Below are 27408 nucleotides of genomic sequence, written 5' to 3' on the forward strand. Positions count from 1 at the left end.
ATTTGGACTTGAAAAAAAATCAAATAGAACTTGTGAAAATGAATACCATATTGTGTTGACTATAAAACACAATTGACTGTAAGATGCACCAGAATGTTATGTGCCATCAGAAACACTGCCAATTATTATTGCAAGATGCCACTCATTATAAGATACACCCTGATTTCAGAGGTATTAAAATGTGTGTGTGGGGGGAATTGTTTCAGAATTGACGAACTGAAGAAATTGGAATTTAAAATTCAGCAGATTGATTCAATTATAGATTAAACTCAGCTGATGGGAGAATCAGTTAACTGGAATAAAGGAACAGATATTTTAATAATAATAACAATAATAATAATAATGAAACAGATATTTGATACAAAGAAATTGTCCAGGAGGTAGCCTAGAGATACAATGAAGTGGAAATATAGCAGAATGATTAAGAGATTTGGATAGGGTGAGAAGACCTAACATAGCTAATAAAACGTTCCAGAAGGTAATAGAATGAAAAAGAGGCAAAGTTTAAAATTACGACTGAGAAATTTGTGAAAATAGTGGAAAGAGAGCCATCCCCAGACACAGGAGTCCAGATGAATCTCAAGCAGAATAAACTCAAGAAATCTATACCTGGACACACTGTGGTGTAGCTGAAGAATACACAAAAATAAAACTGCGTAACATCAATGATGAAGAGATCATCAAAACAACCAGGGATAAGAAAAGCTCACCTACTAAAGAGCAGTAAATGGACCAATGATGACCTTTTGGCAGCAAAACATGGGAGCCAGAAGACAGTGGGATGTTTTCAACACGCTGAGAGAAAAATAATGATCAACCTAGAATTGAAACCCAGCAAAATAAAGGATTTTCAGACAAATAAAAAGAGAGAACTTCACTCAAGGAATGTTTTAGAAGGTATCCTTTAAGCAGAAGGCAAATGATCCTAAATCCGAGGTATATTCTTCTAGGAGGAAAGGATTCAGGGAACTCTTTTTTTATATTTTCTCCTGCAGGTGGGTGGATTTTCTTGTTATATTTATTTTAAATTAATTTTCTACTTACCCCATTAGAAATCTAAGGGCCAGGTCTATACGACTATTTTATTCCCAGATTTTAGCAAGTGCCTGGCACAGAGTAGGTAGACATTTATTAAATAAATGATTAGATGAGTAATTAATTTTGAGGGAGACACCAATATTAGGTATTAGATCAAACACAGCTGTGTGTTTCTGCTTCAAATCCAGCCATTGGAGGCAGTGTTTTAGGGCTGTGAATACCGCAGCCTTTGCCACTTGTGGCTATTAAAATGAATTAAAATGAAAAATTCAGTTCTTCAGCTGCTAGTGGCTAATGGCTATCCTATTGGACAGCGAAGACAGAGAACATTTCCATTATCACAGAAAGTTCTATTGGAAGTGCTGTCACAGAATTCTGGCGAATTCTTAACGGCTCCTGTCTCTCTCTCTCTTTCTCTCTTGCTCTTGCTCTCTCTCTCTCCAGCCCCAAACCAAGCACAGAGATAGATGTCTTGTTTTTAGTGTCTTAAAGGGATGCGTTTGAACAAGAAGATGCTGGGTACTTTTGGTGACTAGCACCATCCCCACTTTTTCTTTTAAATCCCTGAGCTGTTGTTTACGAAGACACCCTTTTATTCCGGTTTTCACTAACGCCGAGTGTTACTTGGGTGGAAAGCGTAATTGCTTTCTGTTTTAGGCCCTTAAACCCTTTGCTAATGTTTCCGTCTGAGAGTTCCCAAAGCCAGGGTTCTAGGAGAGCTTGGCATGTCTGAGCAGCTGACCCACGAAATAATGGCGTAGGTCCAGCGGGGTGTGGGAGCAGGGCATTCTGTCAGGAAAAGAGCTCCCCTCTCTGCACACATGGCCAGTTAATTGGCCATTCGGGGAAGGTACAGATGGGGAGGGGGGCTGCTGAGAATGGCTGGGGACAGTTAAGTGGCCTTTGTTGACATCCTCCGCTGAACAACTTTGTTGGATTTCGTCCGTCTCTGCCTTTCCTCTGCCTCCTGTGGCTTTTCTGTTAGATTCATCGTTTACCATTCAGGCATCATCTTTCAGGCTCTGCTTCCAATATGACTGCTGTGTGTGCTGGCCTCTGCTTTGTTTCTGGTATTGCTGGACCATAAAGGGGGCTGTGCGGGGCTTTGGCAGGACCGAGAAACGGACTCTGCTGTCTGCTGAGAACTATAATAATGACTGCAGGGACCTTCCTGTCCAGCAGAAAACTCACTGCCTACCCCAGCATAATGGGGACCACCTGAAGGCAGAGAAAAGGGACTCTTCACTGAATTCCTTCTCATGCAATACGTTTCCTTGGTTCCCCTCTCCATTCTCTTCTCTTCCCCTTCTCCGTTGCAATGGGAGCACTGACCTAAGATGCAGTTGTGACTAAGAGTTAGCGTCTTTGAAATAATAATACATTCCATTTTGAGGGCTTTGCCCAGCCAATTCACCCAAGTTGTCTCTGCTAATACGCCCCCCCCCCCGCACCCCCCCCCAACCCACCGCCAGAACCCCTGTGAGGTAGGGAAGGGAGGTGTTATTAACCCCATTTGACTGATGAGTAAACTGAGATTTAGAGAGATGAAGTCAATTGCCCCAGCTCTTTTAGACAGGAAGTGAGCACCCGTCTTTGCCTCTAAACCCAGAGTTCTCTCAATGGCGCCCACACCCTTATGTGTAAGGAGGATATGGCCCAGGGAAAGTGTGAGTGGACGGGGAGGGAGGAGAGCAAACAGGAAAGAATTAAGTGAGGAGGGGGGAAAGGAGTGATTTCCTTGGGTCTCTAGTTACTCTTATCTTTCTTTCAAGATGGTGGATTTGACGTTCACAACATGCTGGCCCAGTAACCTCCAGGGAAGAAAGAAAGCCAAGGGCCTTGTCTTCCTCTTTCCCTCTTTCCTCCCCCCTCTCCAGGAGAGGATTTGCCCAGAAGTGGGAAGGGGCGGCCGTAGCTCTCCCAACGCCAGTGTGTGGCTGGGCCTCCCCAGAGAGAGCCTCACACCCATTCTCAGGCCGGGGCTGCCGGCCTCTAGGTGCTGCTGGGCCTGAGGCCCGGAGGAGGAAGCATGCAGGGCGCCCGGGCAGGAGGCTGGGGCCCTGGGCTGCCCGCGGTGGACAGATGGACGCTCCTGGTCTGCAGCTTTATCCTGGCAGCAGCTTTGGGCCAAATGAATTTCACAGGGTGAGTGGCTGCTCCGTAGCAGAAGGGAGGACTGCCAGGCGCCCGGGGGCTGGGTGTCCCAGTGGGGAGGTGGCCGTCCGCTGGGACCTGGTCAAGGCACCCAGAGTCAGGACTTCGGTTCTCGCCCTGAACCCACTTCCAACTCCGCAGTCTCCCACTGCTGTGCTCAAGGGTAGGACACACGGCTGTATTATTGTCCCGCCCCAAACCTAGAATTCTCAATCTGGGGCTCTTGGGTTAAGCTTTTAGGGCTCTAAGAACCCATGAAATCATACATAATTTGGGGGGTATGTATTTTTTTTCTGGGGGAGGGTGCATAGCTTTCCTCAGATTCTTAAAGAAGTTAGTAACCCCCAAAAAACTATACCCCCTACCACAGATGGATGTAGGATTATACTCCTTTAAATAACACAAGCACCAGTATTCTACACCAGGCCAGTAAGGACACGATTTTCCAACCTCCCAAAGACCCCGCACTAGAGAGGAAGGTACAAGCTCAGAGAGCAGGTCCATTGTCCACGGTCTCAGAGCCAGTCAGGGAAAAAGCCAACACCATCCCAGGCCTCAGACCCTAGAGGTCACGCTGCAGGCTGCTCAGTTCCACTGCCTCCCACTCCCCCCAGGAAGACAGGAGGGAGCTCAGTTTCCCCAGAAGGCAGAGTGAGGCTGACCTCCCCTTCCATGTCCTCAAGCTCTTGGGAGAAAGAAGTTTGGGCAACAGGTGTAGACAGACCACGGCCTTGGGACAGCTGTATGCAGAGCACTTGGGCCATCGTTTGTCCCTGTAACCCCAGTATCCTATAACCCCACTCCTTTCTCCCTCAGTCCTCTTGTTCTTGCACCTTCCTCCACCCCCCTCATTCCTTCCCCATCTTTCTTTCCCTGTCTGGTCCTTGGGTTCACTAGTAGCACAGACGGGTTTATTTGGTCCACTGAGTGGTCTGTTCTTGGCAGAGATTGCTGGCCCCAGGATGGAGGACTTGCAGGCTTCCCAGAGCTACAAGCCCTTCTGCTCAGCCCTTCAGCCTTCACGTGGCCAAGTGCCCCCCAGCCTGCCTACCAGGCCCCCTCAGCCCGGTGTCTTCTCCACGCTGCCTCCTGTAAGCAGCACAGCCTTCCAGGAACCCCGCTCAGCCGCTCCCTCTGCCCCTCCCGTGTCTTTCCAGGGACCAGGTTCTTCGAATCCTGGCTCAAAATGAGATGCAGCTTTCCCTTCTCAGGGACCTGGAGGGCCTGAAGCCCCAGAAGGTGAGGACTGCTCAGGGCTCGGGGACATGCTCTCCCTTCTCTCACAGTGGCTTGCACCTTTGGCTCCCTGGTTCCCCTCCCCAGCCCCCCACCCCCCCCATCCTCCGCCCCCTGCCCCAAACCTGCTCTCTGATGGCTCTGCCAAACATCACAGAACTATGGAAAAATCAACGGTGGCTCCTCTTCAGGAAAGGCTGGGAGCACTTGCCCAGAAGGCTGGGCAGCTCTTGTTGGCTTCCCCCTCTGTCCTGGATGGGCCGCTGAGGGGACCCTGTGGGGGCCGCTCTGGATCCAGCTAAAATGTCCTGAAGTCACACGGGGTGGGGGGCACATCTGTCTCTGGGTGGGATGCCATGCAGCACGCAGACTGGGCACATCTGTTTGCCAATTGAAAGAACTGGAAGGGCTTTGCTTGGCAAACCTGTGTTTTATTTGGGCTCATCCCTGTCAGATGAGCATTGGTTTCCAAGAACATTTGTCCTCTGCGAGTATTCCACAATGGAAAACATTTCCGTCAACGACTGTAATAGAAGGACTCTGTTTGAGGGCTGTTGAAACAACCAGCTATTTCTGGATGTGGCCCAGAGCCCTCGTTCCGATTTGTATGAGTGCCCTTACCAGCCCCCTCTCGTGACGCCTTATAGTAATTCTGTCTATTTTATAAACTGAAAAATGGACGCAGCATTCGGATGACCTGGGACTCCGGGTGAGGCCTCTCCTACTTTTTTAGGTTTGGGGGCAGCGAGGTCTCTATCTTCTGACCATGTTCTTGTCCATGTTCATGTTCCAGAGGACGAGCTGTCTCTCTTGTAACAACTGCTTTGGGCTCTGGGACCGGGGCAGCGTTGCCATGTGAGCCTGGGTGATGAAAGGGCCCCGACTTAGGCACAGAAACTCAGTGGCCTGGGGATCTTTTATTGCACATCTTCCTGCTCGGCCTTAGGGCTTCATCAGGGAACGGGCCCTTTCCTCTCTGTACGAGATCACCTGGTTTCCCAGGGCGCCTACAGGGTGGTGTGTACGGACAGGGGACACAGGCCCCCGTTTTTCTTTCGTTTGTGAACAAGGTGGACTTCTGGCGTGGCCCGGCCAGGCCCAGCCTCCCTGTGGACATGAGAGTTCCTTTCTCTGAACTGAAAGACGTCAAAGATTATCTGGAGTCTCACGGCCTCGCTTACAGCGTCATGATCAAGGACATCCAGGTGAGGCCCGCCCAGCGCTGCCTTTCTGGTTCGGGCTCAACGTGGAGAAAGAAGACCAGGGCTCAGGTGGAGAAGGGAGCCGGAGGGAGTAGCTCGGGCTTCTGTGCGGCAGCTCTGGAGGCCCCCCTTGCTTCCCGACTGCCCCTCCGGGTCCCCGTGGTGTCCCAGCCATCCCCAGGGAGTCCCTTCATGCCAGAGGAGCCCCGTGTGAGCCCTGCTGTGGCTTCCCTGCACCCCTCCACCGCAGGGCTCTCCGTCCGAGGCCCCTCTCCCGGGCAAGATTCTCCCAGGGCCATGGTCGGCAAACCGCGGCTCGAGAGCCACATGCGGCTCTTTGGCCCCTTGAGTGTGGCTCTTCCACAGAAAACCACGTGCGGGCACACACGTACAGTGTGATTGAAACTTCGTGGCCCATGTGCAGAAGTCGGTTTTCGGCCTGGGAGAGTGTATTTTGAAGAAGTGGCATTAGAAGAAGTGGGGGGTGTCGGTCGGTCCCAGGATGGGAGACACGGTGCAGGCGGGCCGGGGATACGCAGCGCGGGGGAGGGGGGTGGGGGGGGTGGGGCCAGGGGTGGGGGGGATGGGGGTGGGGGAGGAGGTGTGTGCAATTGATTCATGCACGAGTTGAGTGAGCCAGTCAGCCAGCAGTCTCGTTGTGCAGTGGTTAGTGCTAGTCGTGTCCGCAAATTGCGCGCTGGTGACAAAAGTAAAGTTCATTAAGTTAATTTTAGGGAACGTTGTGGAGTGAAAAAAGATGTAGTGTCGAGGACTGAGAAAGGTATGTTGAGATGGTTTGGACATCGAGAGAGGATGAACGAAAGGAGACAGACGAAACAAGTATTCAAGACGAGTGTGGATGGGAGAGTTGGAAGGGGTCAACCTCAGCGAACGTACCTCAATCAGATTGAGGACGTTTTTAGCAAAGGCCAGCTTAGGTGTACCCTAATTAAGTTCATAACAATGTACCTACCTATATAGTTTAAGTTTAGAAAATTTGGCTCTCAAAAGAAATTTCAATCGTCGTCCTGTTGATATTTGGCTCTGTTGACTAATGAGTGTGCCGACCACTGTCCCGGGGGAACAGCTTTGGGTAGGGCAAAGAGAGACTTCATCTTGGGCGCCCCTTCTCCCCAGGCCCCCCTGGTGGCTGCCCCTTCCAGTGTCTTTTCTGAACACTATGGAATTCTATTTCAATTGTTTTGTCTTCGAGGATATTCCCAGGGGCCCCCCTCCTCCAGCGATGTGTTGGGCACCCTCCGCAGAGGCTGTGGGGTACCTGTGGCATTGTGTCCCCGGAGGTTCGTTCCCAAACACGCGGTGCGGCAGCTAATCTCCTCTCCCCCGAGTGTGGGAACAGAGTCTCCTGCGGCGCACACACTTGACACCACATGCCAGGGGATAAACGCATTCGGCGGCATTCCTTTCCCAGGCGAGCACAGGGCCGGGGCACTTAGGTCCATTCAAAGACTTTTATCCTCATCAGGCACATCTGTTTCCCGCTCCACATGTGGGGGGTGGGCTATTTCTCTAATTAAATCCCCACAAACAAAAATGGGGAAACTCCCACAGACAAGAGAGGCCACCACATCAAAAGAAATCGCGCCTAGTTCTCATTGTAGCCCATGCCTGCGTTTTGAAGTTTGCATTTCCCTGCTCCCTCTCCATCCTGGAAACCCCGCAGCATTTGGCAAACAGATATGAAAAGGTCTCTAAAAAGTTCCTGTTGGTTTCTGCACATCAGGAATAGCTCCAGAGGCACCTCTGAGCCCTGCCTCCCTCCCCCTTCCCCCTTTCCCCTCCCCCAGCTCCTTTGAAGCTAGTCCATCCTCTCTCTGTCAGCCTGTAACCTCCTCCTGCCGACCCCCTCCCCTCACTGTGGTCCCCAGCTCTGGAGTCCCTGGAGGTGGGCGGTTGGGGGGAATTTTTACTCATTTTCAGTAAAATGCCCTGGACTCTCAGCCCTAAGCCAGCCAGGCAGGATTTTCACCAACTCGCTCTGTCTGCAACACATCAAGCTCTGATTGTCAGATGTGAGATCCAGTTTTGGCTTAGAGGGAGCTGGGGTGGGGGAGGCTGCCGTGCCGAGTTGATTTGTGGCGATGAAGGGAAAAGGTGTCCAGGAGGAGGAAAGCTCAGAGGCGCTAACAGGAGGGGAAGGGCTTTGCACCACTCAGGTTTCTGGCCTCCAGTCTGCTGTTCCAGCGATTAACGCAGAGGCCTGATTTCTTCTGTCTTCTGGATCTTCTCAGCCCCGGTTTTTGGCACAGTGTTTCCTGCGTGGTGGGCCCTCAACAACTGTCTGCTGAATTGCTCTATTGGTAGGTTCTGGAAGAGCATGCCCAGAGGGACACACACCTCTTCCCCTGAGCCCCACAAGGCCCGGGACCATGCTCCGTATCCATCTTTATGCCCCAGAACCTACGCCAGGACCTGCCGCCTAGCTGGGGCTTAATAAATGCTGGCTGAATGAGTTGATGGGAGAAGGAAAGGAAAGAGGGCGAGCTTGCTTGATAGAACTAGGCCTTCGCTTTGGCCAGAGGCACTGGAGAGATTTGAAGAGGGACATGTCCCCCCACCCCACATCCCCATGGTCAGAGGGATGCTTGAGATAGAAGAGTTGGGTTCATTCATTCGGGTTCATTCATTCAACACACAGGTACAGCGGTGTGTACTCTGTGCTGGGTATCGGGCAAGGTGCTGGAAATACAAAGATGAGAGCTGGTCTGTATCCAGGGAGCTGAGTGAGGTGGGGGCGGGGAGCGGAGGGAGTGAAGCAGTGATTACAATGGAGTGGATGAGTGCACGGAGGGAGTGGAGCAGGTTGCTATGGGAGCGACTACAAGAGGCCCCGCAAGTTGCTCTGAAAAGGCGGTAATTACGGTGTGGCTGAAGAGCAGAGAGGGGGACTGGGAGGGGAAGGGGGCCCCAGATTGGCGATGAGGCCGGTCCAGATCACAAAGGGCATCCTCTGCGGGGTGAAGAGGTCAAGATTTTATCCCCCAAACGGCGAGGGAGCCCGTGGAGGTCTCTGACATGGTCAGATTTGCATTGAAGAAAAATCCCTCTGACAGTGACAATGTTGAGTTGGGGACAGGAGCAGGGAGGGGGGAAGGGTGGTGAGGAAATTGCAGTGGGCCAGGCAAGAAATTATCTGATGCTGAGTGAGCTCTATTTGCATTTAATTTTTCTTCACCTCCTCGTTCTTGTCAGCCCTTTGGTTGTTGTTGTTGTTTCCTGTAGATGAGTCACCGTGGAAAAGCTTCACTTGAGCAATCAGCTCTGTGGATTTTAATGGCTTTTTTTCTGATTACAAAATTAATAAATATTCATGTTAGGTAATTTGGGAAATAGGGAAAAGCATAAAGGAGAGAACAAAAATCACCCATGCTCTGAGCAGCTAGAGCAAAACACAATTTAGTGTCAATATTGCTTCACCAATTCCCCCTCTCAACTGAATCGCTCCCATCAGCTTACAAACACAGAGTTATTTATCCCACCTTAAAAAAAAATCCTCCCTTGATCCGTTTCCCCCACCTCCAGTTATCACCCAGTCTCTCTGCGTCCTTAGGGCAAGACTGGAAGTCTGCACCCGCCTGGGTCGGGTCGCCCATCTTACCGGCTGCTCCTTTGTAGGGTGGTTTCCTATTTCCCAGCTTTGTCCTTTGACCTCTTCTCTGTCCCCTCGAGGCCAAGGATCATGGCATTGAGTACCATCAGCCTCCTGAATACTCCCATATTCACAGCCCCAGCCAGACTCATATACCTCACCTGAACTCCAGACTCATATTCCTCACCTGAACTCCAGACTCATATTCCTCCCCTGAACTCCAGACTCATATACCTCCCCTGAACTCCAGACTCATATACCTCCCCTGAACTCCAGACTCATATTCCTCACCTGAACTCCAGACTCATATACCTCCCCTGAACTCCAGACTCATATTCCTCACCTGAACTCCAGACTCATATACCTCCCCTGAACTCCAGACTCATATTCCTCACCTGAACTCCAGACTCATATACCTCCCCTGAACTCCAGACTCATATTCCTCACCTGAACTCCAGACTCATATTCCTCACCTGAACTCCAGACTCATATACCTCCCCTGAACTCCAGACTCATATTCCTCACCTGAACTCCAGACTCATATTCCTCACCTGAACTCCAGACTCATATACCTCCCCTGAACTCCAGACTCATATTCCTCCCCTGAACTCCAGACTCATATTCCTCACCTGAACTCCAGACTCATATACCTCCCCTGAACTCCAGACTCATATTCCTCACCTGAACTCCAGACTCATATTCCTCACCTGAACTCCAGACTCATATACCTCACCTGAACTCCAGACTCATATACCTCCCCTGAACTCCAGACTCATATTCCTCACCTGAACTCCAGACTCATATACCTTGCTGGCATCTCAAACTTCACTGGTCCAAACCGAGCTTCCAAGGCCCCCCAGAGAGCTCTCTGCAGCCTTTCTCATCTCAGTAAATTCTATTTCAATTGTTAGAGTCACGCTTGACTCCTTTCTCACATCCCATAGCCAATCCATCAGCAAATCCCTATGTTATCACCTGGGCCAGCACTCCTTCAGCTGTCTCCGGGATAGTCTTCTAACTGGCCTCCCTGTCCCCTCCTTTATCTCCTTATTGCCTAGTCTTTTGTTTGTTTGTTTGTTTTTGTTAATTTTCACCTGAGAATATTTTCTTCATTGATCTTTTTAGAGAGAGTGGAAGGGAGAGATAGAAAGAGAGAAATATCAATGTCAGAGAGACACACCGATTGGTTGCCTCTCCCACTGGTCTGGACCAGGGCCGACGATGGAGCCTGCAACTGAGGTATGTGCCCTGGTCTGGAATTGAACCCTTGACCCTTCAATCTGAGGGCTGACACCCTAATCATTGAGCAAACTGGCTAGGGCTTTATTGCCTGGTTTTAAAACAGCAACCACACGGGTCCTTTAAAAATATTCAAGTCTGATTATATCACTCCTCTGTTTAAAACCCTCAATGCCATCCCAACTCACAGTAAAGGCCAAAGTCCTTAAAATGGCTGTAAGGCTCGATCAGGGGTGGGGAACCTTTTTTGTGCCAAGGGCCATTGGATATTTATATTGGATATTTAGATAACATCATTCAACGAAATTATCAACTTAAAACGAAATTATCAACTTAAAAATTAGCCGGCTTGCCTGGCCAGCATGGCTCAATGGTTGAGCATCGGCCTATGAACCAGGAGGTCATGGTTCGATTCCTGGTCAGAGCACATGCCCTGGTTGTGGGCTTGATTCCCAGTGTGGGGCCTACAGGAGGCAGCCAATCAGTGATTCTCTCTCATCATTGATGTTTCTATCTCTCTCTCCCTCTCCCTTCCTCTCTGAAATCAATAAAAATATATCTTTTTAAAATTAGCCTGCTAGATTTGGTCAAACATTTAAATAACTCACCCCTAATGCCTTGGTAGGACCAGACCACATGATTTCTCTGCCTTACATGGCTCACGGGCCAGGTGTTCCTCCCACCCCCACCCTCCTGTTCTTCATGATCTGAGTCCCACACTCTTCACTATTTCCCCCTTGCTCACTCTGCTTCAGACACCCGGACCTCCTTGCTGTACCTCAAACTTGCCTGACCCTTTCCTGACTAGATTCACACCTCAGGGCCTTTGCCCATGCTGGTCCTTATAATTGGAATGCTGTTTCTGCAGTTATCTGCCTGGCTTATTCCCTCACTGCTTTCAAAATCTTATTCACATGCCACCCTTTCACCTTATTTTAAAATGCACCCTTCTTCTCCATACTCCCCCAATTCCCTCACTCCTTCTCTCCTTGGCAGTTACTGCCTTTTATTATCCTGTGTAATTGACTTATTTATCTTGTTTATTGTCTGTATCCCCTACTAGACTACCATATCTTTAGTGTTCAGTGTGCTCAATAAACACTTGTTTGGAAGAGATTCAAAAGTAGAAATGCTGTTGACTGGGGTGGGGTGGGGGTGGGGGGCAGCTCTAAAGAGGAGAGGAGGGCCCTAGCTGGTTTGGCTCAGTGGATAGAGCATTGGCCTGTGGACTGAAGGGTCCCAAGTTCGATTCCGGTCAAGGGCATGTACCTTGGTTGCAGTCTCCTCCCTCGGTTCGGGGTGCCTGCAGGAGGCAACCAAGCGAAGTGTTTCTCTCACATTGATGTTTCTCTCTGTCTTTCCCTCTCTCTTTCCCTCTCTTTAAAAAATCAATGGAAAAATATCCTCAGGTGAGGCTTTAAAAAATTGATTAAAAAATAGTAAATAAATAAAGAGAAGAGGAGGACAGGTAGGGATGAGTGCAGGAGAAGGCAAGGGAAGGAGGAGGCCATCAGGGGTAAGGCCCGGAGGGAGAGGCAGAGTCCGGCTGCACTAGGGGGACATGGACAGAAGGACTAATCCTCGGCGGGAGCAGGTGCCCACTGACGCACACAAGCGACCATTCATGAGAGTGCTCTGCCTTCCCAAGTCCTACACACACCACTCCCCGCGGGAGGAATCCAGATTTCCTGGTCATGCCTCGCAATGATTGCTCTATCACAGAGTCCTGGAGTCACCCCAAGAGCTACTCTTGTTGTCCTGTCATTGTCACGGTCATTAGCACAGCCAGGATTTTCTACATGTTAGGCGATGTGCTAAGCATTTTAGGCGTATTAACCCTTCTAATGTTCATGAGAACATCTGCTAAAGTATGTGCTAACATGCCCCCATTTAATGGAGACACAGAGCAATTAGTCACTTGCCCAAGTCAGTGAGACCGTCGGGATTTCATCCGAGACAGCTGCTCCAGGCCCGGCACCCTTCGCCCTTGTGCCATCTGCCTCCTCAGAGGTGGTCGTTGTTGTTTGTGTGGTGTTCTAAGCTGCCTTTTGGGCAGTTTAGCCTAGTTTAGCCTTGACCTGTCAGGGGGTCCATTCTAACACCCTCACTCTATTACCTTCCCCCCAGCCCCCCATAGGCATGGACTGTAGTTACCATCCGCCGTGTAGCTGCTATTGCAAATGTTAGGCCTGGAAGAGCAGGGCAGGGCCCTTGAGGAGAGGGACTGCTGTGGTCACAGCGCGGGGTCAGCACCCCTCTCCCCTCGCCCCCCCCTCCCCGCCCCCCGCCCCACTGATTCTATGAGCTGTGTCCATTTCCTGTCTGTGGTCCGAGCCCTGCTGCCCAGTGAGTTCCCTCCGCTGTCAACTTCACTTTTGGGGGCCCTCCGTCTCCTCCCCTCCCTCTTCCTGGAGGTGCTGTTCTCTGCTTAATGCCCCCCGTCCTTCCTCACTCCTGTCATAAATTAATTCACACGGAGGTATTACTTTCCCTGTCAGGTCTTGGCTTCCAGGGAGGCAAATGGCTGCCTTCTGAGGTTTCTCTCTCTCCCCCTTTCCTCTCAGAGCAGCCTGACAGGGCTGTAATTAGGCATTCCTGAGCCTGTGGCAAGGCTGCATTCTTAGCCCTCCCATCCCCTTCCCTGGGCCCTGCGCGGGGAGCAAACATCTGTGTCTCTTTCGGGCCAGGGTAGATTAATGTTCCTGGAATTGGGGCCCGGCTGAGCGTTCCCAGTGTGTGAGCGGTGTCAGATCCATTCACAGGGCTGCGAGGGTATTTGGAAAGATATTTGCAGTTTGGTGCCGACTTCCCATTTGCCTCCAAGCTGTTGTGTGGAACAAAGCACAGCCTGTGGGAGCTGTCTTCCTGTGGGTGTCCCTGGGCTGTGTGGGAAGAGGGGGCCCCTGGTCTTTTCTTTCCAATTTCTCCTTCCTGTCCCGCTCCTTCCCCCACCGCCGGCCTCCACCAGTCCCCAGAAAGTTAGACTTATGGATTCTTTTTTCTGTTTGTTTGACTTATGCATTCTTTAACTTTATTCTGCTGGGGCCCGAGCAGGGGCGGATGGGCCCTGAGTCCGGTGACCTGGACAGGCCTGCTCTCTCCCCTGCAGCTGCTCCCACAGCTGGCAGTGCCCGGCTCAGTGCCCGGCACACATGGGTCATGGGGGGGCTGCTGAGATGTCCGTTGATTTCCTGTGAAGAAGACAAATTCCTTTTGTTAGGGCTTCCCAGGGTGGTGCTGGTGCCAGCCAGGGTCAGGACCCCTCCCATCACCTCTCACTCAACCGGTAGCCCCGGCCTGGCCCAGCTGGCACCGTCCTCAGCCCAGCCAGTCCCGCCAGGAAGCACGGCAAGTACAATTGCCTCAAATGTAGTCGGTGCTCAATAAGCAATAAAGTGAGCCCCAAACATGGGTTTCCAGTCCTAGCCTAACCTGTGAACCTGAGCGAGGTCGTGAGCGAGCCACTGGGGCCACAGTGCCTGGCGTGCAGCAGGTCCGGGGAGGGCGCTCTCCAGCCCTGGGCCTGAGGGCTCCGTGGCTGCCACGGTATTTTCATCGCTAGGGCTTTTTTGTTTTTGTTTTAGTATTATTTATTCACGTAGAAGATCTTACTTATTGGAGTGGTATAAGGATGTTGCCCAAATGCAAAAGCAGAGAAAAGAAAAAAATTGTGTCGAATCCTAATTCTTCTATCGTAACAGCCATTGTTAGCGTTTTCATATACTTTTTAGCATTTTAGTGTCTTGCTGTTCTTGGATCATGATGTTGTTCTCTCATTAATTTAAAACGCTTTTTAATTGCAAGTATAATAGGATGGACTTTTCACCTGTTGTTTACATTTTACATATTTGTTTGCTCTCTCTGTGTATACACACACACAGACACAAAGATATATCTATATACATACATGTATATCTACGTGTGCAGATCTGTATCTCTATATCTATCTCTATATCATCTGTATCTATCTATCATCTATCTATCTATCTATCTATCTATCTATCTATATTTTTTAAATCCTCACCCGAGGATATTTTTCGATTGATTTTTAGGGAGAGTAGAAGAGAGAGCGAAAGACAGAAACATCGATGTGAGAGAAACACATCCATTGGTTGCCTCCTGCATGAACCCTGACTAGGGCCGGGATGCGGGAGGAGCCTGCAACCAAGGTACGAGCCGTTTGCCAAATCGAACCCGAGACCCTTTGGTCCTCAGGCTGATGCGCTATCCACGCTCAGTGGATAGGGCTATACCTATATTTATATCTATATCTAGATATAATTAAGGGGCAGTGAAGATGGTGAGTGAAAGTCTGTTGGCACTTTAATCATAATGCTTTGGACTGGCTTTCTAAATGGCTTGGACACCAATTGTCTAGGCCACTTCCTGGGGGTAGAGTGGATGTTGGGGAGCGCTCTGCTCCCCAGTGGTCAGTGTTCATGGCTCAGTGCAGGCCTTAACTCAACCGAATGTTCACAGAGGGCAAAGGTGATGCTGGCAGTAGAACATGGGCATCTTTTCCAAAACACGTCCAGATCCATGATTACATTTTATCCCATGAGATGGGCAAGGCAGCTGTTGCTGTCCCAATGATCACGCCAAGGAAGCGAAGGCTAAGGTCCCACAGCAAGTGAGTAGCAGTGGCAGACTTAGAACACGGCTCTCTGCTCCGTGCCCTGTGCTTGTCTGGGAAATGGCATCATGAACACCAGCTTGTCAAGCAGAAGGGTCTCCTAGAAACCCAGCGTCTCCTCTTATCTCGCAGCTCATGCTCATGGGGGCTCATTCTCCTGTGTTGATGCTGTCTTTGTGCGCAGCCACCTGAGGCCGGGCTCGGAAGGGGCATGCCTGACCCAGCCCACCCCTTCCCTCCCGACATGTGTCCCCATCACCTAGGTGCTGCTGGACCAGGAGAGAGAGGCCATGGCGAAATCCCGCCGGCTGGAGCGCAGCACCAGCAGCTTCAGTTACTCCTCTTACCACACCCTGGAGGAGGTAGGTCTGCTAGGTCAAGCCCCGGCCCCTGTCTTCCCTTGGGGTCCTCAGGGTCTCCAGCTTCTGGCAGAGGCTAGTGAAGGACCCTGGGGCCTATGGGAGACGGTGAACTGGCAGTTGGAGAGTGTGGAGCAGACATTGGGTGAAGGTCCGGTAGGTAGGCAGCTTCCGAGATCCAGAAGCCAGGATTTAGATCGAGGGGACCGCGGCTCAACAGTCAGCCCATGGCGGGTCCTGGACCAGAGTGATGGCCTCCTAGGTGGGACACTAAGGCAGGACCCGCCACTGGCCAGAATGGAGCAGGTAGGGGCACTTTCCTATCTAGCTCTGGCTAGGAGTCCAGGGGCCCTGACCTCACCGCGACCACTCCTGGTGTTAAGCGGCCCCAGCAGTGGGAACTAGAGTGTAGAAAGGGTGGGAGGCCAGGCGTGTTGGAGAGCCATTTTGTAGAACAGAGCTGCCTTCATAATCACAGTCACAGCCCGTTAGGGAAGGTGTGACTGATTGTGCCTTGTCTATGAAGGAGGATCTGCAAGGAGAGCTCAGAAGACACGAACTCAGGGCACAGCTCCCATTTCCATAGGAAGGGTGTGACATTATTGGCCCCCTTTATTACCCTCTTCTTCACTCTTCCCATTTCACAAGGCCTGTAATGGAGGCTCCACGTTCTTTCATATATTTGTTAACTCAATGACATGTATTGAAAGGCTAAGGGAACAAATTAACATAGCGTATCAGTGTTGACTGATATCAGAGATAAGCCACCCTGCTTCCAAGTGGCTTAGAATCCAAAAGGAGCAAGGAAGCCCAAAGACATTGCCAGGTCTATGCGATCTGCCAAATGTGGTGAATGGAAGCAAAAGAAACTTCCGTCCTGAGAGAGACTTGCAGGCCGGCCCTGGGGCACTGAGCAGGGTCAGCACATGCTGTTCTTCCAGGCAAAGTCTTTTCTCTGCCTGGTGGTGAGCGGCCCGAGAACCCAGGCCCACCACAGCCTTTGGCCTTCAGCCTGGAGGTTGTCTTCTTTTAGTTTTTGATGTGGGTTTGTTCAGATCCTCACGAGAGGTGGAAAGTAGTAATAAGGAGGGTGGGATGGGAGAAGGAGGCCATTCAGAGAGGTCCTGGGGTTCACCCTCGTCTTGCTTAACTGCCCATCTGATAAACTTCATTCCTTTCAGATATATAGCTGGATCGACAGCTTCGTCACTGAGCATGCGGATCTTGTCTCAAAAATTCAGATTGGCCACAGCTTTGAAAATCGATCCATTCTTGTCCTGAAGGTAAAAGCTAGCAGTGTTGACCACTAGACTCTACAGTGAGAGCCTCTGGCATAAGATTGAGCTCATGTGGGGTTGTGACTGGATAGGAGGTTGTTATTTATTTATTTTTTTAAATCCTCACCCAAGGATGGATGTGTTCATTTACTTCAGAGAGAGGGGGGAGAGAGAGAGAGAGAGAGAGAGAGAGAGAGAGAGAGAGAGAGAGAGAGAGAGAGAAACATCAGTGTGAGAGACAAACATCAATCAGTTGCCTCCCGCATGAGGCCCGATTGGGAATCGAACATGAAACTCTTCGGTGCACAGGACAACACTCCAATGCGCTGAACCACACTGGCCAGGGCTGGGTGGAAGTTTTAGGGAAAGAGAAGATGTGTATACTCCTGTCTTGTCTTGAAGTGACCCATAAACTTTGGGTTTGCGGTAATCAGGGACCCGCCCTTGTAGGCATGGGCAGGTGACAGTGTGGTGGCCTGGCATGTCCTGGGTCAGGCAGTTGGTGGGAGGGTGGCCACGAAGGTGGACTGGCAGAGTGGCAGGCCCCACCCTGGATTTGGGGGATGAGTGTGGGTGAGTCAGCCTTCTTCCTGTTTCCTCAGTTACTTCATCTGCTAAATGGGAAGAGAGGTACGTACAGCGAGGCCTCATTTACAAATGACTGAGTTGTCTGGCTCAGGCAGCCCCCCAGGTAGACCTGAGTCTATGGGGGGACCTCCCAGCCCTTCACAAGGACCCTTGGCCACAGAGCTTGAGCAAACTTAGCGGCGGCAGTGTCCTTGGTCAGGAGGGAGGCAGGATAGAGTAGAGTGTGGAACCTGCCAGAAAGCATTTCTTAGCACGTGCCCCAAAGGGCCCTCAGGAGCATGGACCGTGCAGGGCATTTGACATCCAGCCTCAGAGAAGACAGGCGCTGCTGCTCTCTGCAGTGCCCGGGGGGGTCTTCTGAGGCCAAGGGATCTCCCCAAACTTCAGACCTGCCTTTGTCTGTCTCTGCGGTGACTCACCCCAGGGCATTCCGTGTTCTTTCTTTAGTTGTCAGAAACCTTGCTACTCAAAGTGTGGTCCTCACACCCGCACCCGTCGCCGCAGCACCCGCAGGAGCTAGATAGACATGCCCCACGTCGGACCCCTCCCCCCAGACATACTGCATTAGAATCTGCATTTTTGTAAGATGCCCGGGGAGGTCTCGTACCTTTAACGTTGGAGAAGCACCAGAAGTGTCTACGATCCTTACAGGCGGGGGCAATTCTGTGCTTCTGGCCGGATCACTGCTCTCCCGGAGCAGTACTGTGCTGCCAGGATTCAAGCACGTGTGCACTTCATGGGCTCACGCACAGGAACCTGCACACACAGCCCCCCATCTCGGGCTTCTAGGATCACCCCAGACAGTGAGGATACATCCGGGGCCTCCTTCCCGGCAGCCCAGGGACAGCCGTGTAGCTGCCTCAGTTCAAACTTGTATGGGTCTCGGTGCTTTCCTCCAGTTTAGCACCGGAGGTTCTGAGCGCCAGGCCATCTGGATCGACACTGGAATTCACTCCCGGGAGTGGATCACCCATGCCACCGGCATCTGGACTGCCAAGCAGGTCAGCACGGAGGGTGGGGGCTGGGGCAGGGGGCGGGGGCTGCTTGGCTATTTAAGGGCACCTCCAGATGAAATATCATACTTGGTTTTTTAAAACGCAGGGTGCTCTCTGCCCTTTGGAGCAGCTGCCAGCTGGTCTTTTGCAGCACAGCTCTCCCATCTAGCCTCTGCCTTTTATTTGCTTAAAACCCAAGCCTTTGCTTCTGTACGAAGGATGTGCCTCATGGCCTGGTGTCCTCGCTGCCTGCAGCACTGGCTGTGCAAATGTCCTGCCCCACCTCGGAGGAGAGCCCAGCGGGGCCTTCCGCCCCTCACCCCGTCCCACTGTGTTTTTTTCTTGCAGATTGTCAGTGACTATGGCAGAGATTACATCCTGACAAGCCTATTGAACACCATGGACATCTTCCTGGAGATCGTCTCCAACCCTGACGGCTTTGCTTTTACCCACAGCATGGTGAGGGCACCTGGGAGGGAGGGGGTCAGGGGCTCTGGGGGGTGGGGGAAAGGTCACTTCTGCTTTGGGAAGCTGAGCTGAGGTTCCCTTGGGGCCTGCCTGCCCCTCGGGTTCCTTGCGGAGTCTCACCGAGGAAGGTGGGCCGCTCAGGGCTGAAGCCGCAGCCCTTGTCCTCCGACCTCCCGCTTGCATCCTGGCTTTAACCGCAAAGAGTCTGACCTGCAGCCTTGGTCCAGCCCCATGCCCCCTGCTCCTGCCCCAGAGATACCTTCACTTTGTCCTCCCTGTCCCACCAGACCCTCCTTCCTAGGCCAGGATGCCAGGGGCTCCCACCCAGGGAATGGGCTCAGTAATGAGGTCATCGTCCTGGGCTTTCTCAGAACCGCTTGTGGCGGAAGAACAAGTCCAACCAACCCGGAATCGCCTGCATTGGTGTGGATCTGAACAGGAACTGGAGGTCAGGCTTTGGAGGTAGGGTATCTGCCGGACCTCGGGCGGGCCCGGAGAAGGACTTGGTCCTTGATGTGTCTCCCACAGTCAGATGATGGTGACCCTGGACTAGGGAGGCAATGTAGTTAGCTCATACAAGTGAGTCATGGCCAGGGACAGGCGAGCACGTGCCTAGGGCTGGCTGTGAGATACGGGCACAGGCTGCACACGTGTGGGAAACGTACGCATGTGCTAAGCCCTCATGAGAAACATGGAAACAGCGTAACTGCAAAGGCCAAATCCGAAATACGCAGAGAAGGGCTTAAGGAGGTACCAGGTAATCCTGCTGGTTGTTTAAAATTCAGAGTTTATGATGCCCCTGAAATGCCTCGAGCCTTTCTTGAAGAGAGCAGGCCACAAGAAAATGCCTCCAAACTCATTTCCTGAGAGCTGCGCCCTGAAATTTGCCCTCTGGGGAGACCGGAACAATACTTCAAATATAGAATAAGCCAATTCCTTATCATCAATACTACTTGAGCCTGTTTTTATTTCTTTATTTTTGACCCAATGACTTTGTAACCCTGAGCTGCTGGCGGGGTTTATCTGCCGGACTGTATGAGTCCAGGGAGGGGTGGGCAGCTTCCTCCCGGTTCCCTGGTATTCTTCCAGATTCTTCCCTTACCATGCCAGGTGCATGGGGACCAGATGAGGAAACTGAAGCCTCCAGAAAGCCCAGAGACGAGTATGTGGACCTGGGAACCCAACACTTTAATGGGTGGGAGGCTGCTTCTAGCTAGGACAGTGTCCAGGGGAGAGGTTGCATGGCCACAGCCCTTGGCCCCCAGATGTGGCACCCGCACCGTGCTGGGGGGTTGGTTGGGGTTTGGCTCCACAGGAGACAGTGCCATTGCTGTTAAAAAGCAGATCCAGCCTTAGCCGGTTTGGCTCAGTGGATAGGGCGTCGGCCTGCAGACTGAAAGGTCCCAGGTTCAATTCCGGTCAAGGGCATGTACCTTGGTTGCGGGCACATCCCCAGTAGGAGGAGTGCAGGAGGCAGCTGATCGATGTTTCTCTCATCGATGTTTCTAACTCTCTATCCCTCTCCCTTCCTCTCTGTAAAAAAATCAATAAAATATATATATTTTTTAAAAAAGCACAGATCCACAGTTGGGTGGCTAAAGCAAAGAGATAGAACATTCTAGATCCGGGTGCCGGCCACTTTGAAAACCTGGCTTCTTTGAGTCGGCTCTCATTGAAAAGTAAGGGCAGCTCTGAAGCATCCAGGGAGAAGCCCCCCAGTCCACACTGTGGGGGTTTCCTGACATCTGAGGCTGTGTGTGGAACCGCCTGTGTAAGGGAACACAACTGTGTAAAATTGGGCATTTCCACCTCCAAATGGCCGGACACCTGCCCCAAGCAGTCATCCATGCTGTCCCTTGGGACCGGCTGAAGTGTGTACCCACAGACCCTGAGACGGACTGGCTAGAAAGACAAATTACTTCTTAAAAAAAATAATGTTTGTTGTTTCACCACAGGAAAAAAAAAATCAATATACACACAATGTAATATATATATATATATATATATATATATATATATATATATACCCCGAGGGGACAAAAAGCTCCCATAATCCCACTACTCAAAGATTGCTGCTTTTAATAATTTACCATGTCTTTCCAGAGATTTCCCCTTGCTACAAATTACATTTTTAGAGAAGGAAAAATAAATAGCTAATGAATCCATTAGCAGGTACTTGTGAAACAGGCAGGCGCAGAGGGCCTTGTGAGCGGCAGAGAGAGGCAGGCAGCTCATTCCCATTTGGTCAGGGGAAGATTAGTTTATTCTGCTCAGCTCAAACCAGAACTAATGGCCTGAAGTGTTCCTCCATATTTGGGCAAAGCCACCTGGTCGTTGGCAGGGGAACGGCTTTCCATGCGTGGGCTGCAAATGCAGACAAAGCTCTCAGCCTCCCCCGCTCTGCTCATCTGTTGCTATTTGTCATTCATCAAGTGTAGCAGGTGCAGAAGCTCCTGGGAGACACAACAATCGGGGCCCCTGTTAGCATGCGGACTCCAGCCTGGGGCTGCTCCTCACACCCTGGCTCCCTGCAAGCACATCCCTTCCAGCTTGGGTCCCCACCCCAGGTGAGGACCTGAAGAGCAAGAGGGGATGCGCCAAGAGGGGATGCGCTTCCGGTGACAGAATTGCCTCTGGCCAGGAATAACAGTGTGTCTGGGTTGGTGACTCAGGCAGGAAGATTTTGTTTATGGTTTTATTATTACCTTAATTTAACTGCCGCATAATGAGTAATCTGTAGATCATCCCTCCCACACACACCGCCCTCACCTGCACTCTTGGGGAGGAGCAGTTTGCTGCAGTCTCAGAGCAGCATCTGAACTGGTCCATGGGCCAGCCCCCAGCTCTCCAGCCAGCCCTCGGCCCTTGGGGGTCAAAAGAGGTGCTCTGGCACCCTCAGAACCCTCCAGATATTGGAGCGACCCTTGGCCTCTGGACCAGGCTTATGTGTAGTCATTTCAGGGGGGACGAACGAGAGGAGAAACTGTGATGGTTCTTTCCAAATGTGTTTGTTACCCACAAATCTTGACCAGCCCAGCCCAGCCCTCCACAACATAGCTCTTTGGGAGGGAGGAAAACACAATAGGAGGGAAAGAGGTGGGGGGCAAAGAACCTAGGAGGAGATGGGGACAAATTGAATTTGTGAACAAAATAGAGGCACAGCTCCTCTGTGCCCTCTCCCCGAATTTAGGACCCCAAGAAGAAATTTCAAAGACTTGTTGTATCTGTGGTTCCCAGATTAGCCTCGGGTAACTATGGAGATCTATTCTCTCTTTTCCTGGCCCCCAGTCCATGTGGCTCCTGGGGCTGTAGCTGTGGCACAGCTTGAGCAGACACTGAGTTTGAGCTTTCAACTGACCCAAGCCTTCCCCATGGCAATGGAAGGATGGCAACGAAGGGTCAGCTCAAAGGGGTCATTGCTCGTAGGGGAAGCTGTGGTTGGAGACCTAGAGTTTCCTCTGGAGGTGACGGCTGAGGCAGGCCCACCTCTTTAATGGAACCACAGTCAGGACTTACCCAAAAGACAAACCCACGGAACTCCTTACAGGAATTGCTGAATCACGGTGTGGTGTTAGATTAGAGTGTGCAGCAGTAACAAATACCCCTCCAAATCCCAGTGGCTCAACACAACAAAAGTTTGTTTTTCATGCACACAAAGTCCAATGTGGGCAGTGGCTCTCCTTGGCAGGTCTCTTCCGATGGTGACGGAGGGATCCAGGACACTTCCTCCATCTAGGTCAGTGGTTCTCAACCTTCCTAATGCCGCGACCCTTTAATACAGTTCCTCATGTTGTGGTGACCCCCAATTTCATTGTTACAAATTGAGCATAATTAAAGCATAGTGATTAATCACAAAAACAATATGTAATTATATATGTGTTTTCCGATGGTCTTAGGCGACCCCTGTGAAAGGGTCGTTCGACCCCCAAAGGGGTCGTGACCCACAGGTTGAGAACTGCTGATCTAGAGTTTTTTTGCTTCCAACCACACACCATCAGAAGCAAGTATGAAGAAGTCATGCCTACTCTTAACAGCCTCGAACTAGAAGTGACACATCATTACTGCACACATTATCATGGTCAGGAGTAGTCACATGGTCTCAACCAAACTGCAAAGGAGGCTGGGAAATGTAGAGAATAGATGGGTATTTTGTGAGCACTCAGTGTCTTTCTGAAACCGGGGAGTCTGAACCCTTTGGGTGGTTTTGTTTGACTTCCAGGAAATGGTTCAAAGGACAACCCATGCTCAGAGACGTATCATGGGCCCTACCCGCACTCGGAGCCAGAGGTGTCTGCCGTTGCGAACTTCATCACCGCCCACGGGAACATCAAGGCTCTGATTTCCATCCACAGCTACTCTCAGATGCTCATGTACCCTTATGGCCACTCGCTGGAGCCTATTTCAAACGAGGAGGAGTTGGTGAGATTGGCCACTTAGGGCTTGGGGGAGGCATCTGGCAGACTCCCAGAGGGCTCAGGCCCTCACTCTGAAACAAGGGTCTGGACAAGAGACCTCATGGTAGGGAGGAGGAGGGAGCTCAGTCTCATGTGTGATCACGTCCAAAGTTGGAGGGTCTGTGTTCCCTTCTCACAAGAGCCATTTACACATGCAACTTCCAGGACTCCCAACTCCCTGCTTCTCAGCAGCTGGTAAGGGTGTGGGGGGTGGGGAGCCCCAGCCTCACCCGCTGGATGTCATCCTGCAGTACAATCTTGCCAAGAGAGCAGTGCAGGCCCTGTACGAGGTCCACGGGATCAAGTACCTTTACGGCAGCATCAGCACCACCCTCTGTGAGTGAGCCTTCTTCAGGCACCACATCCACCCGGGGCGGGCAGGTGTAGGCTCTTGGCTGTCTGGCGGGCCTGGCTGGTCACGGCAGTGCCATAGGTCTAGCTGGGCCAGAGCTGATTTCCTAACCACGGAGCTGTTTCTTTACTACATTCACTAGCGCACAGCTCCCAATGCCTGGCTTTCTGTAGCATTCCTGGAGGGCAAAGATCCCATGCCTAGTAGTAGTCTTAAGGTTTGCCGGGCAGAGAACAGGCTGGGTGAGCAGGGTGTGGCCCAAGTTAAGGCCTGGGTTGGGAGGCTTGGTGGGTCTGAGGTGGGTTGGGGTTTGGCCTCTAGGCTCACTTTCCTTGTGGCCACACCCTGTTCTTCCATTCGGGGGCATTTCCTTGCCCTTTTGTATCCAGATGTGGCCAGTGGGATCACCGTCGACTGGGCCTATGACAGTGGCATCAAGTACTCCTTCAGCTTTGAGCTCCGGGACACTGGGCGCTATGGTTTCCTGTTACCGGCCACACAGATCATCCCCACGGCCCAGGAGACGTGGATGGCAATTCGGACCATCTTGAAGCACATCCTGAGACACCCCTACTAGCAGCATGATCGAGGGCAGAGCAGGAGAGGTCACCCTCCTCCCCAAGGCCTGGGGCTCCTCCTGAACCCCAAATTATACACCCCTTCCTGCAAACCCTGCCACGACCCCTTAGAAAATAAACCAAGTTTAACAGGCTTGGTGGCCTCTTGCATTGGCCACCACCCCGTTGGGACTCAGCATTGAGGAGGGGGCAGTGACAGCTCGAAAAGCCTCTTCTCTTCCCAGGTATTCAGGAGGATGAGGTCTTGCCTTTTCTTCTCTGGCAATGTTCTCAGGACCCAGGACAGATAACTCACCCTCTAGGCCAGTGATGGCGAACCTATGACACGCGTGTCAGAGGTGACACGCGAATTCATTTTTTTTGGTTGATTTTTCTTTGTTAAATGGCATTTAAATATATAAAATAAATATCAAAAATATAAGTCTTTGTTTTACTATGGTTGCAAATATAAAAAAATTTCTATATGTGACACGGCACCAGAGTTAAGTTAGGGTTTTTCAAAATGCTGACACGCCGAGCTCAAAAGGTTCGCCATCACTGCCCTAGGAGCTGCTAACAGACACATTGTCCTCTTAGTGGTATGTACATCTCAAGGTGACCCCGGAGGGGACAATGTTTGATCTAAGAGTGGATCTCCAGTGCTGGCATTTCCAGCATCTTGGGGGAGAGGTGGGCGCAGAGAGGCAGCCTTCTTCTCTCCTGCTTCACTGCCCATGCTGGTTGGGGGCAGGGGAACATTCAGAGGCCCCACTCAGAAGATCCCACTCACCCCGTAAGATCCCACTCACCTGGTAAATGAAACTGAGCAAGTCACTGGTGTGACCTGCTCCTCCTGGGCGCCCTCATAGGCTTCCCTAGTCTTGGGAACACAGAGTGAGAGCCTCTCAGAGCCAGCACAGCAAAGCACTGCACATGCAGGGAGAAGAGGTCCCTTCTCCTCCTCTTCCCCGTTTCGTCATGGTGGTCATGCACTTAGCAGTTAGTTCAGGCCAGGCCATGTGCTAAGTAAACACTTTATTAAGGGAGAGAAAGGGGTATAGACAAAATATCACCCCTTTCTCTCCCCCATCCTCAGGCTTCCTTATACCTTTTGATTTCCCTGCCGCCACCACTGGGGAGCAGAGTAATGGGTCTATGTGCCCTGCCTTCAGGTAAGGGCAGGTACCCCCAAGAAGCAAGAGGCCAGCTGGAGAGCTGGATGGATTTGGGTAAATCTGAAGCAGGAAGCAAGACATTTTATTCATAAGGGCCAGACTTTTGTTGTTGTTGTGGGTATCCCTGGGTTGGCCCCTGCAAGATGCAAAACACAGGGTTTTACTATAAATCACCGACAAGGAAGAAAGTGGGGTGAAATCAGGACAAGTCCCTCTTTTCATCCAACCTGTCAAAGAACAGAGGTTGGACCAGTTAATGGAAGGAGGACATCAGTGGTGATTAAAACTATAGGTCAGGCCCATTCCAACACGGCACGTGAGCGGTAGATAAATAATCGTTGAGCAAGGGGTCTGGGCAAATGATTAGAGCCAGGGATTCGGCTGGGGACACCTCAGTGGCGCAGCTGTGGAGAGCTCTGAGCAAATAGACGAGAAGGGTCCAGGTAAGGAGGCCCAGGTAGAGGCAAGAAGGCCAAGCCCCAGGGAGAGGCCGGAGCCCAGGTCCAGAGGTGCCAGGTGGGAGACCTGAGAAAGTCAGGGCAACGGACTCCTGAAGGACACAGAGCATCTCCAGGGGATGAGCCAGCAACAGAGGAGGAGAGAATCCCCATTCGGGCTGCAGTTTCCCGAAAGAGACGGAGGATTTTTCAAGCTGGAAGCTGTGTGAGCGATCTAGAATTTCAAAGCTGCAGTTTTCTGCTCTTCGTGGAAATACGAGGTCATGGGCTAAGTGAATATAAACTGCAGATAAATAAAGCGAGTTATACCTGTGCACACTGGAGTCTGTGACTTTAACGTTTATGCCCTCTGCATAAATATTTGTATTTCATCCTCACGGGGAGGATATTATTGGTATTAATAAGCTCATTTTTCAGTTAAGGAAAGCACCATTTGGAGAGGTTTAAAAAAACCATTCAAGGCCACACGGCTGGAAAGTTGTTGAAGGACATTTGAACTTGGGGTTTTCCTAAAAACAAGATCCCCGTCACAAAACCACTCTTTGGCCACACCTGCAGCAGAGTTCGTGGGGAGTCATTTAACATGAATATTTTTGTGTTCCACCCCCAGGCTGAAATGGAATCTTTGGGGTGGACTCCTCAGTCCAGCATTTTTTTTCCATCTGCCCAGGAGGTCAGAGGTCCCTTAAAAGCTGATCCCTGCTCGCCTGCCTCCCAGAGGGAACATGCTGGCATCTTCCAGGGGCGGTGGGGCTTTGGTCTCCGACCCCCGGCATGGCCCATTAGGGCTGAAGGTGGCTGCAACAGCGCGAGGCAGGTCATCCTCCTCCAAAATATTCCCAAAGGGCTGCATGGCCCTGGACTAAAGCAGTGTGGTCTGCAGACCACAGGCCGCAGCACCTGGAAGTTTGTGGGAAATGCAAATTCTTGGGCCACCCCAGACCTGCGGAGCCAGACTCTGTGGGGAGGGGGCCCAGGTGACGCGGAGCTGGAGACGCACTGCCCTAGAGGCGGGAGTATCTGGACCCTGGTGGATTCCCAGGGACAGTGAGAACAACAAACCCGTTTCTAGCACTTACTATGTGCCAGGCATGGTTCCCAATGCACGACAGGATTCGACACATGGCCTCCTCTCAGCTCTAAGAGGCAGGGCTATTCCTGTCCTTCTTTTCAGCGGAGGAAGCTCAGAGAGGATAGTGGCAAAAGGGCACGCAGCCCCCGAGTGCCAGCCTGGGACTGGCCTTCAGGTGAGCCTGAGTCATATGCCCAAAGCCCCTTTGGACGATGGGCTGGGAGCCTTTTGTCCACAGCCATGTTGGCATGATCTGTGCAGCCAAAAGCCCACCAAAGTTGGGGCTGAAACTGCTTTTCGGATGGATATCTCCTTAGAATGCAACTTTCTCCTAAAAATCCTCCAGTGACTTAAAATACAACCTTCCCCAGGTGCGGCATGGCCGGCCCTGCCTGCCTCTCCCGTCTTGTTTCACTACCTCGCTCACCAGCTCCAAGTTCACGGCTCCCTCTCAGTTCCTTCCACTCTGTCCCAGCCAGAGGCCTTCGCATGGGTGGGTCCTTCCTGTCTGGAATATTCTTCTCATTCTTTCTTCAAACAG

General features: G+C 51.5%; 1 protein-coding gene across 1 annotated transcript; it reads left to right on the top strand.

Annotated features, from left to right (window-relative positions):
* Positions 1 to 3067: 3067 nt before the first annotated feature.
* Positions 3068 to 24182, top strand: CPA5 (carboxypeptidase A5; the record flags this gene model as incomplete). The annotated part of the gene is made up of 11 exons (XM_081102218.1): positions 3068 to 3183; positions 4350 to 4431; positions 5499 to 5633; positions 15376 to 15474; positions 16653 to 16754; positions 18236 to 18337; positions 18680 to 18790; positions 19171 to 19261; positions 23019 to 23218; positions 23505 to 23589; positions 23995 to 24182. The coding sequence occupies 11 exons, from the start codon at positions 3068 to 3070 to the stop codon at positions 24180 to 24182; spliced, it is 1311 nt and encodes a 436-aa protein (XP_080958344.1).
* Between the last annotated feature and the right edge of the window lie 3226 nt (positions 24183 to 27408).

This window comes from Myotis nattereri, assembly GCF_964212035.1.
Source record: "Myotis nattereri genome assembly, chromosome: 11".
NCBI lineage: Eukaryota > Metazoa > Chordata > Mammalia > Chiroptera > Vespertilionidae > Myotis > Myotis nattereri.